Source organism: Pleurodeles waltl, chromosome 9, assembly GCF_031143425.1.
Source record: "Pleurodeles waltl isolate 20211129_DDA chromosome 9, aPleWal1.hap1.20221129, whole genome shotgun sequence".
NCBI lineage: Eukaryota > Metazoa > Chordata > Amphibia > Caudata > Salamandridae > Pleurodeles > Pleurodeles waltl.
The window spans coordinates 430,298,541-430,310,840 of record NC_090448.1 but is presented as its reverse complement, the minus strand read 5'-3'; the positions used below and the strand labels follow the sequence as shown (position 1 = coordinate 430,310,840).

The following is a 12,300-nucleotide window of genomic DNA, read 5'->3' as shown; positions in this document are numbered from 1 at the left end:
GGTTGTCTGCCCTACAGAGATGGTACTCAGGAGGTCAATAGCCTCCTCCGTGAGGGCAGCAGGGCTGACTGCGGCAGGGGAGGAGGTGCCTGGGGTGTAGGAGACACCCACCCTTCTAGGTAGGCGGGCACGGGCAACTCGGTGGGGAGCAAATGGGAGGGCGGTGATGGCATAGGGGGTGGCGGAAGATGATACAGTTGGGGTGGGCCCACTAGGGTCTGCTATCGCCAGGGAGCCCCCATCGGAGGAGGTATCGGAGTCACTACCTCCAGTGGTAGTTGCCTCCCCCGTGGTACTCCCCTCGGCCTCCAACCTACTGGTCCCCTTGGCGTCAGATGACTCTGCCTCCGAGGATCCATGGGCCGCTGCATCCCCACTCGCCGGTGCCTCAGCGCCCTTGCCAGATGATGCTGATGTCCACAAACAAAACAAGAGAACAGGGATGGGGAGAAGAAACTGGAGAGACACTTGTAAATAGCTGAAAGGAGTGAACATAGTGGTCATACATAAACCCACCCAGAAGACCCTCCACCAGGCAGCACCTTCCACTATACCCATGGCCATGCCCCTGACTAGTGACCAGAACCCTGCTCTACACCCATTCCCTAAACAACCTAAGGACCCGACATCTAGGAGACCTGACCCAAACACCCCTACTCCCTACGGGGGCCATCATGTAGATGGACATCAGTCAGAGTCCCTGCAACTAAGCAACATAAACCCGAATGCACACACAGACATCCATCAAGGGTCAAAAATGTGGTATGTGTACTCACCCCTTGTGACTGCTGTGCAGCCTTCAAGCGCCCATCCAGGTCGGGGTACGCCACCGCCAGGATGCGTAGCATGAGGGGGGTCAGTGCCTGACAGGCATCCCTTCCCCGTTGGGAGGACTTTCCCAGCTGGGCCTCACAGATTTTTCTCACCCAGTGCCAAAGGTCCTCCCACCTCTTCCTGCAGTGGGTACTCCACCGGTTGTAGAACCACAGGGTACGCACCTCCTTGACGATGGCATGCCAAAGTGCCCTCTTCTGGTGGCCGCTGACCTAAAAGGGACCCACAGAAATGTAACACAGAGGTCAGGCACTTGGCAAATATATACAGCTGGCTATATTTCCATTATGGGACGGACTGTACAAACAGACTAACAGCACATACGCACGCAGCATGTCATGAACCATGGCCCATCCAGGGTCAGAGGTGCACACATATGTACTGCCAACACCATCCATTACACACAACCATTGCCCAAAACCCAGACTCACCTGTACCTCTGGCTGTCCGTAGAGCTTGGTGTACAGGGACAGGACCCCATCCACTAGCCTCTCCAATTCCTCCTGGGTGAAGGCCAGGGCCCTTTCCCCTGCAACATGAGCCACTTCCATGACCAGAGGCAGGACACAGCAGTACACTCAGTGGAGTACCTGCTTGCACGAGATCAGGGAGTCAAGTGAAGTTGGGGTGACGACTTTGCGTACGTACCGCGGTGGTGTGCACCGTCACCGCCGGCGGTGATCATTATACGCTAGGATTCCCCATTGACATCCATGTTAACCAATGACTGTGCGCACGGCGGTAAACACCACCTTATGCTGTTGAATCAACCGCTAGCGGTATGAGGTCACTTCCACCACGACAGTTCTAGAGTACAGGGGGTAGACATTTTGCCAAAAACTATGCATTTATAATACTGCTATCTACACAATACAGGCCCTAATGTTCACCCAACACACCTATGCATATGACCATTAACAATACCACACTTGACAAACCCTGATCAATAATTATGGTCTAGTTGATGTTAGGTCAAAAACATTTAGCATTTGAGTCCCTACAATCAAGTCAGCAGTGCTCAATGACTGACAATGTGTGCCAATGTATGTGTCTTACTCACACGTGTTTCAAATTCCTCCTAGGTACAGGCCCTTGTGGCGAGGAAGGGCCCCATCAGTGTACAAACCACTTGTGAATATGCGGACCATGGTGGAGCATCACATCATAATCAATTACAGTCTCCCCCCTGCAACTATTCTAGAACTTTGTGCATTACTGGATCCTGCAAATGACTCCGGCAAATCGTAACCAGCATGCCATCCCTACTGAAGTGCATGTGCTCTCTGCACTCCATTCCCTGGCCACGGGCTCTTTTCAAGTGACAGTGGGCATGGGTGCTGGATTTTCACAGCCAATGTTCAGCTTGATACTGACAAGATTTCTGAATGCATTTGTACGACACCTGCAGTCATATGTGGGGTTTCCCCAAAGTACTGACCTCCCTGCCATCAAGTCTGACTTCTATGCCTTCGCCAACACACCCCATGTGATAGGTGCCATCGATGGCACCCACATACCTATAATACCCCCAAGAGTCAGTGAACAGGTGTACAGAAACAGGAAGAACTTTCACTCCATGAACATTCAATTGGTATGTACTGCAGACCAGTACATCTCACATGTGAATGCCATGTTCCCTGGTACAGTCCATGATTCCTTTGTGCTGAGGAACAGTAGTGTGCCACACAAGATGGAACAACTACAAGAGGACAGAGGGTAGATCATAGGTAGGTGTTTCTGTCACTAACTGCCGCCTAGCAGACAGCTGTCTGACTTCGGGGCTTGTCGATGACAGTTCTGTTTTGCACCTACTTCTAGGTGATTCTGGATAACCCAACTTGCGATGGCTCCTGACACCAGTAAGGAATCCTGGGACATGTGCGGGGAGGAATTACAATGAGGCCCATGGACGTACTAACAGTGTGATGGAGTGCACAATAAGTCTCCTGAAGGATAGATTTTGTTGTCTACATATCTCTGGGGGTTCCCTGGCATATGGGCCTGAAAAGGTGTGTAGAAAAGTGTGGCCTGCTGCATGCTGCACAACGTAGCAGTGAGAAAGTCTATCCCCCTCTTGGAGGTGGAGGGTACTGTATATCTAGACCAGCTTCCTCAGAGAGGGGACGAGAGTGATGGTGATGATGAGGAAGGGGAAGATGTCAATTCCAGGACCCAACTTATACACCTATACTTCCAGTAACTATGTGGGACTAAGGGCTGAGATTGGTGTTTGTGAAACATACTGTCAGTGTGCCTTGTCATCTAGGGGGGAGTTTGAATGTAATAATTGCAACTGTGTCCAGGTCTGCATAAGACAGAATACAATTTAGTGGTTCTTTTTCTCAACATATTTAGCACAACAACATCTAAGGTGAATGTGTACTGTCATGCTACACAGGTACAAATAAAGTAGTTATCAGCCAGTTGCATCCATACTTCACTTTGTTCACACATTATGACAGGGTACAGTGTTACAGGTGTGATATGTGTTTTATTTGGTGCAGGGATTGAATCGTGCAATTACAGTGATGGTAGTTAGTAATCGGTGGTTATCCTAAATGCCAACATGGTAGCAGCCTTGTTGTAAGTATTGGTAGGTCCATCATTACTCACATGAGTTCTTATTTATTGTTAGCACTGTTTGGTGGTTGATTGTGTGGGATAGTTGGTGGACAGATTGTTGCAGAGTCACTTCTTTGAGAGGGCCTTGTTTTTGGCAGGTGTTCCAGTCCCATATCTTGGCCTGAGGGTCCATTTGGGTGACTGTTGTTGACCTATAGGGGATGAAATGGTTGTTCCTTGTGTTTCCTCTGAGGGTAGTTTGTGGGAAGTTGCTGCTGATGCAGTCACTGTGCGGTCTGTCTGCTGTGCTGTAGTGGGGGCTTCCTGTACTGTGTGGGTCTCAGACTGGATTTGTACAAGCTGCAGCAGCGCACCAGCTATGCTGGCCATTGTGGCGTTGTGCCTTTTCCACTGCTCCATGGCCTCTTGGTGGTGTTTCTTCTGCATCCTCTGACTCTGCTCCAGGGTGGATACTATCTGGGCCAATCTGTCATGGGTATGCTGGTAGGCCCCCACGACCTCAGGGATCACGTCCTGGGCTGCAGCATCCATCCTGTGGCCTCCCCCCTGGGCCAGCGATGCCCTCCCACTGGGCCTAGCCCCTTGTGCCTGTGTCCCCTGGACAGGTCTGGCGGTGCCACTTGTACTGGGGCCATCGTCTTCCTGCCTGTTGGTAGGTGGTGACTGTGGCCTCTGTACTTTTGTTCCACCAGTCTGTGGCCTGGATACACAGGTGTGTGGACGGTTGCCCTGGGCTTCTGTTCTTGCCTGGGTGGTAGGGGTGTCAGTGGTATCCTGGGTGGGGCTGCTGGATGGTGACAGTCCAGGACTGTGTGAGGGGCCAGCCTGCTCATCAGTGTCCAGGGTTCCATCCCCAGTGTCCTGTGAGGTGCGTGGATGGTGTCCCACTGCATTGACCATGTTGACATTGGTCTGCCATAGCTCCATCTTCCTGGCGATGGGTTTGTGCTGTACCTGAGCCCCGAATAGTTGTGGCTCCACCTTCAGGATCTCGTCCACCATGGTCCATAGCTCCCTTTCTGTGAAACGTGGATGTTTGGGGGGTGACATGTTGAGTGTGGTGAATGGTGTAGGGGGTGAAATCGCGGTGAGAGTGCTCTTCTGTGGTTTGGTGTGAGTCTCGTGCATTGTGGCATTCGGTACCTGCTTCTGCTGTTCTCTGTCTTCGTTGGACTACTTTCATTGCAAAGGATTGTGGGGTGTGTCTGTGAGTGTTTTTATGGTGTTTTGGCTGTGTGTCAGGTGTTTGGGTTTCTAACTTATCCAATGTGTGCACTTCTTACTGTTGGGTCCACTTGCCGCCCGTGGCGGTCTGCACCGTCAATGGTCGTTCATCATTCACTGACCGCCAAAGTGATTTGTGCATCACTATTTGGAGGCCGGGATGTGGGTGTGCTCGGCGGTGGCAGGGTGGGAGGTCCAGCATTTCTGCAGACAGGGTCCTGGCAGAGACTGGTGGACTGGTGATTTTTGATGGAATCTGTTTTTTGGTTCATTATATGGTGTGTTTCTATTCACCGCCAATGGCAGTCTTCTGTTCACCGTCGCCACAGCAGTCAGCGGTGTTTACTGCTGTGCTCATAATGACCGCCTATATCTCTTTGTATGTTTTTTTAGCTATTGATTTTAACACGCTTTTAAAATGTGATTTTGTTATCTAGTTTTTATGCTTTTAGTCCAGAGCATTTTTTGCATTTGGATTCATTCACCTTCGGTGATGTTGAGTTATAGCGTCATACTTGTTACGGCAATGGGGAGGGTGTAGTGAATCCTAGTTTGTTTTAATGGGATATAGGAGTTAGCTTAGCCTTTGGCTTGCAGACTTGTGCCCCCATCACCTAGTGACTTTTCCCTTACTTAGCTTGCTCTGTTTTTAAATCTTTTAAGATGGCTGCCTTGTTTTTAGTTAAGCCATGTTTTAGTTTGCGTTATCAGTGCCACCGCGCTAAGGCGTCAATATCAAGGGACAAAGATAAACAAACGGTAGGTGTTCACATTAGGTACTTTCCCTCTTCACGCTTTTGAGGGAATTGTTTATATAAATTACCGTCCCAAGCATGTCTTGTTATCTACTGTTTGGGAACAGACCTATGTCAGGGGTCCAAGCAGATCTGTGCAAATACTCCTCACTTAAACAGATAGTCAGAGGGATTCCGACCAGATGCCATCGCTGCTATCGATGCTGCACTCCGCCTTGACGCTGACCCAGTCTTCGTGTCCCTACGGAGTCTGTGCTAGAGACCTCATTTCAAGGTAACAAGGTTTGGGGGGCTCTTCTCATGGACATGGCATTAGCAGATTAGGTTTAACATACCTAGCTCTCTTTTAGGTTAGAGGTTAGGCTCATTATGCTAGGGTATTAGGACATATTTCACATTTCATGTCATTTCATGTTATTGCAAGATGGTGGGGGTCTTGTATTAACGACTCTTGTCTTTACCATTCTGTTTCTTGCATTATTTATTATCCTAATTGTTGCAGCCCATGCAACTTATCGCAGATTGCAGCTTTGCTAAATAAAACCTATTGAAACTTTACTGCATCTTCTTCATTGTGTTTGATTGAGACATGACGTTTATGAGAGAAAGGGGTAATCTCCATTTAACCACGACACTCCCTGAGATGTCACGTTCTTGAGTCCATGCATAAAGGCTGCCACAAATCACCTTTTAACCGTTTGGGGTTTTTGGTGAGGTGCTGATTGTGAGCTGAGATGGGTGGGATGACAGTTGCGACTTGTTGCAGGACTGGCATAGTCGCATACAAACATTAGTACTGTCATCCTTAAACCAGCAGCAGTCTTGCCTAAAGCAAGAGTCCAACTACAACACTTACACCTCATACCAGGTCCAGTTATCCCTTACTATTGAAATGTAGGCAGTGTTCTAGCAGCTTAGGCTGTCTAGAGGTAGCTTTTGCAGAGCAGCTTAGGCTGAACTAGGAGACATGCAAAGCTCCTGCAATACCACTATAGTTACACAGTACTTATTCACAATAAAAGACAATACTCAGTGTTACCAAAAGATAAAGGTACTTTATTTTAGTGACACAAGGCCAAAAATATCTTAGAGGCAATACTCCTTCTTGAGGTAAGTATTATACGCAAAATATACACAACCAAAATCAGGTAAGTAAACAGTCATTAGATAGTACAAACAGTAGAAAATACAATAGATTGCAATGGGCTTAGGGGCAACACAAACTATATACTAAAATAGTGGAATGCAAATGTCGAATTACCCCCTAAGCATGTGTAATGTGTAGAGGGGCACTGGGAGTGTAAGAAAACACCAAAGGTAAGTAAAGTACCTCTTCCCATAGCCCAGGAAAGCAGGAGTAAAGTACAGCAAGTTTCCTCAGGACACACTACAAGTCGTGATAAAGGGTTATGCAAGAACCAAGCAAAACTGCAAGCAACAAACAATGGATTCCTGGACCTGAAGACCTGTGGAGAGAGGAGACCAAGTCCAGAAGTCGAAGAAGAGTCCAGGAAGGACAGGGGCCCCTGCCAACCTAGAAGAAGGTGCAAAAGCGGATTCTCCGGTTAGAAGAAAAGTACAGAAGTGCACCAAAGAAGATGGCTTTGGGTTCCTGCTTGGTGCAAGAGATGTCCCATGTCGAGTTGTTGGATGCAGGCTGTTGTAACATGCCAAAACAACATACACAACAACATTGATCTCACATTCAACTGACACACAAACAGACACAAGCACATTACCCACTCCAGCTCCCTTCACCTCAACCAGACAATCCACACACATGTGGGCTCACACACACACAAGTGCTGACTCACATACAAACCAGGTAGCAAAAACCTGCCAGTACATATCTGCTTGCAATTCGCACTCATGGACAACATTGTCCAGTGTGAGTACACCATTATTGTGGTATCAGCATTCATTGGCAAAGAATAATGACACCATAATGACATGTGTATGCGTGGGTTGTGGATGCTGTGCCAGTGGTTCCCCAGCCTTGTGTGACACATTATCTCTCCGACATATGCATGTAACAGTGATTATAAGAAATGACTGTGACATGTATATGCCTGAAGTGGCCCTGTGCAGTGCCCACCCAATGTACCCTGGCAATGCAGCATTCCTACTTTCGAGTCCAGCAATGGGGGGGTGGTATTTTCTTTGTGGGTCAGTGGCAGCAGCAGTGGCAGGTGCTGTCCAGTTGGATGCAGTCAAAAATAGCAGTGGAATGAGGAAAAAAGGTGAGTTTTCATCCCTTTTCCCCCAATCTGTCAACTCATATTTGGATGTCGGACCACTATTTTTTGCTTGGCAGTAAGGCACATCCAAATCTGCAAGGCGGGAAGGGTGGCTGAGCTCCCACGTGCATCCACTTTTCCCCCTCCTGCGATTGATGTGGGCGGTGTTTCTTGGCAGAGAAGGCGATTCGAATGCAGGCTTTCGGCTATGGGACTGCCAACATCTACAAACGGCCGATGGACCGGCACATCGGCGGACATGTGTTACGGCAAAAACTCGACAGCGGAACCGTTAACGCCAACATCTAAATAGGGCCTTAGTTAAGTATTCTCATAAAAGTGCTCATAATAAAGCTTTTTTAAGCTGAGTGGATTGGAAGGGTCACCATGCCTGACTACATGGCTACTATTCCGGTTGCAAAGAGTAAAGTAAAAAGGGAGTTTAGGTGACTGCCTGAAGAGCAGGCGTTTTGAGGTTGATTTGTTAATTTGTTGATATTATAAGAGTATTGAACCCAAAGTCAGACAGGTTAGGGGTTTAAACAGACTTTGCCAAATAGACAACCATTTATGGTATGTTTTAGTAGCTTTGAAGACTGGCAACTATTCTTAGTCTTAAAAAAACGTGTGTAGGAATGTAGGAGGGCCTCTACATAAAAAATTGCCATAAGTGGCATAATACTCTATCTCTCCCTCTCTCTTTCACTCTTTCTCTATTTCACTCTCTTTCTCTCTTTTTTCACTCTATGCATTAATTTAATAGTTGAGATGTGTTATTTCTATGACATGGTGTCATATAACAATTCCACACTGAATGACATGTTAGCAACCTAAAAGTAATGCTTCCCCAGAAATTCACATTATTTTCTAACTAATATGTTTGATAAACAAATATGCCACGCACACCCACTCAGACAGTGTTCACCCCGGCACAGCAACTCTCTGTTTTGGAGCTCACTTGCTGGTTGATAAATGGGCTACCAAGCATCATGGCTCAAGGATATTTGTTCTTTGCTATTTCAGGATGCAGTCTTACCTTCTATTTCTGGATTCTTGAGGAATATCAAGAGACCATATCTGAGGGTTGTGCTGACTGTTTCAGTTCCTGCAACAAACATGATCACTGTGGTTGCCACCAAGTTCTTCTTAGAAAATTCACTGTCCGGATTCTGTTTTTCCTAAAGGAAAAGCAAGATTTTCACATGAATGTGAATATCCTTTCATGGTCACAGATGAACTTGCTCTTGTATATGATGGATGGTTTTTGTGGTGTGTATTGTAGGCCATAAACAGAGAAGAAAGGAATTCTAGAAAATAGTATTTAGGCTAATCACGGGAATAAACAAAGTTGAATGGTAAGGCACACTGTGAAAACAGATTGCTCGTAGGTAGTGGGCCTGATTCATAAATTTAGGTTTGCTTTTGTAAATATACTGAACTGTAGATCTACCCCTATATCTAGGTGTTAATCTCCACTTTTATGCTATTCGCCATGTCCGAGTGTCGATTTACACCTAGATGTCGACTTGAGGGGGTGGCAAATCTTACAAATTCATTTACGACCAGAAAGTTACTATTAGAACTTTTTAGCTGTTTGTGGAGATCTCCATAACTGACACTGAGATCTCCACATTGGAAAATACAGGGAAAATCAATATAGTGTATTATTTTCAAAATTAAAATAAAAGAATAGTAAAATGTAAATTAAAGATGTAAAAAAACGTACCTACTTATAACTTAAGACTACTAAAGTAAAATGCAGAACAGTCTACCTCCTAAAATTACCATTGTATTTAATTTTCAAATTATTCTGTTAAGATGTTATTTTTAAAGTTACTTTAAAATTAAAGACATCAATCATCACTAAATTTAAGAAAGACATTTAATGAGTAGCAATCTTGCCTTTTGAGTTTTATTTATATTATTTCTTCTAAATTCTTGGCCTTTAAACTTCAATTGATAACTTAATTGAGCTCAATTTAATTTAAGCATAGTACTAAGTTTAAAACATAACAATGAATAATTGTGACATGCTGATGTTTATTATCATATATAACATTGCAGTTGGTGAAATGAAAACATCTTTCAAATAAATTTGTAATACACACCCTCTTTAATTTCTAGTTTACCACTGTTACAAATTCCAGGAGTAAATGCTTTGGGATGGTGGAGCCTAGTAGAGATCCATAACTTGCAGTTGACTTCCAGAAAGCTAAAGCTGAGCAGGAGGCGAAGGGCAGGAGGTTTGAGAGTGAGAGGTTGAAGACAGCCTGCCAAAAACAAGAGGAGAGGAGGGTGAAGAGACAGGAGCAAATTAAGAGATAGGAAAGAGAACTTAATAGAGTGGTATGAGAGGGAAACGAAAAGAGAAAGAGAGCTGGAGGGGGAAAAGATAGCCCTTGAGAAGGAGAAGCTTAAGACGGCATCAGGAACAGCTCCACTTGGTAGATGCGACTCCAACTCCTGTTTCAGGCCAGGTAGAGGTCAACATTCCAAGAGTGCTTGTACACTTGTATGTGGAAGGGCAAGATATTCGGATTCGGCGTGATGTTTGAGGTCTCTTGTAAGGCTAGGTTGTGTCCAAGGTGTGGGAGGCTGGCCTGGCTTATAGTGGGTACCTAATGGTACTTAAACCTTGTGCCAAGTCCAGTTATCTCTTGTTATTAGATTAGCAGTGTTCTAGCAGCTTAGGCTGATAGAGGTAGCTATAGCAGAGCAGCTTCGGCTGAACAAGTAGACATGCAAAGCTCCTACTATACCACTTATATCATATAGCACTACATCATAAGAAACACAATACTCAGAGTTACTAAAAATAAAGGTACTTTATTTTAGTGACAATATGCCAAAAGTATCGCAGTGGTTATACTCCCTTAGGAGGTAAGTAAAATACACAAAGTATACACACAAACCAAAATCAGGTAAGCAAACAGTTAGGAAAGTAGTGCAAACACTGTAGAATACAATAGGATGCAATAGGAGACAATAGGCCTATGGGCAACAGAAAACATATACTCCAAAAGTGGAATGCGAACCACAAATGGACCCCAGTCTATTGTAGTGTGTAGAGGGTCACCGGGAGTGTAAGAAAACACTAAGGGTGTCCAAGATACCCACCCCAAGACCCTGAAAAGTAGGAGTAAAGTTACCCTACTACCCCAGAAAGACAGTAAAGCTGAGATAGGGGATTCTGCAAAGACGACACCAACTGCAAAGCACTGAAGACGGATTCCTGGACCTGAGGACATGTAAAGGAAGGGGACCAAGTCCAAGAGTCACGCAAGTGACCGGGGGGGCATTAGCCCACTAAACCCCAGACGAAGGTGCAAAAGGGATGCCTCCAGGTGGAAGAAACTGAAGAATCTGCAACAACGGAAGGTGCCATGAACTTCTCCTTTGGTCAGAAGATGTCCCATGGCGTGCCGGAGGATGCAGAGTTGTTTCCACTCAGAAAGACCGCAAACAAGCATTGCTAGCTGCAAGGGTTGCAGTTGAAGAAAATGGGTGCTTCCTGGGCCCAGGAAGGACCAGAAGGTTGCCCGTTGGAGAAGCAGACAGAGGGGGCACTCAACATCACAGAGAGCCCACGCAGAAGCAGGCAGCACCTGCAGAAGCACTTGAACAGGCATTCAAGAAATCTGAGCACGGCGGTCATCTCAACACAACAAAAGAGGGTCCCACGAAGTCGGTGGTCAACTCAGCGAGTTGAGCAATGCAGGACGGAGTGCTGGGGACATGGGCTGTGCTGTGCACAAACAATTCCTTGCAAAAGTGCACAGAAGCCCTAGCAGCTGCAGATCACGCAGTACACAGGATTACTGTCTGGTGTGGGGAGGCAAGGACTTACCTTCACCAAATTTGGACAGAAGGCCACTGGACTGTCGGGGTCACTTGGATCCAGCTCCTTTGTTCAAGGGACCACGCTCATCAAGATGAGAGGGGACCCAGAGGACCGGTGATGCAGAAGTTTGGTGCATGCGTTAGCAGGGGAAGATTCCGTTGACCCACAGGAGATTTCTTCTTGGCTTCCTGTGCAGAGTGAAGGCAGACAGCCCTCAGAGCGTACACCACCAGGAAACAGTTGAGAAAGCCGGCAGGATTAGGCGCTACAATGTTGCTGGTAGTCGTCTTGCTACTTTGTTGTGGTTTTGCAGGCGTCCTCGAGCAGTCAGCAGTCGATTCTTGGCAGAAGTTGAAGAGAGAGATGCAGAGGAACTCTGGTGAGCTCTTGCATTCGTTATCTGAAGAGGAACCCACAGGAGAGACCCTAAATAGCCCTCAGAGGAGGATTGGCTACCTAACCAGGTAAGAGCCTATCAGGATGGGTCTCTGACATCACCTGCTGGCATCGGCCACTCAGAGGTCTCCATTGTGCCCTCACACCTCTGCATTTAAGATGGCAGAGGTCTGGGACACATTGGAGGAGCTCTGGGCACCACCCGTGGCTTGGTGATGGACATTGAGTGGTCACTCCCCTTTCCTTTGTCCAGTTTCGCGCCAGAGCAGAGGCTGGGGGATCCCTGAACTGGTATAGACTGGCTTATGCAAGGAGTGCACCATCTGTGCCCTTCAAAGCATTTCCAGAGACTGGGGAGGCTACTCCTCCCCAGCCCTTAACACCCATTTCCAAAGGGAGAGGGTGTAACAGCCTCTCTCAGAGGAAATCC

At 46.7% G+C, this 12,300-nt stretch overlaps 1 protein-coding gene across 1 annotated transcript in view; it reads right to left on the bottom strand.

The window, feature by feature from the left end:
• Positions 1–12,300, bottom strand: part of LOC138259476 (cytochrome P450 2C28-like) — a 1,060,791-nt gene that overhangs the window by 359,030 nt on the left and 689,461 nt on the right. Inside the window, exon 6 of the mRNA XM_069207246.1 lies at positions 8,670–8,811. Coding sequence (XP_069063347.1) covers positions 8,670–8,811 — 142 coding nt within the window. The remainder of the gene's footprint in view (positions 1–8,669; positions 8,812–12,300) is intronic.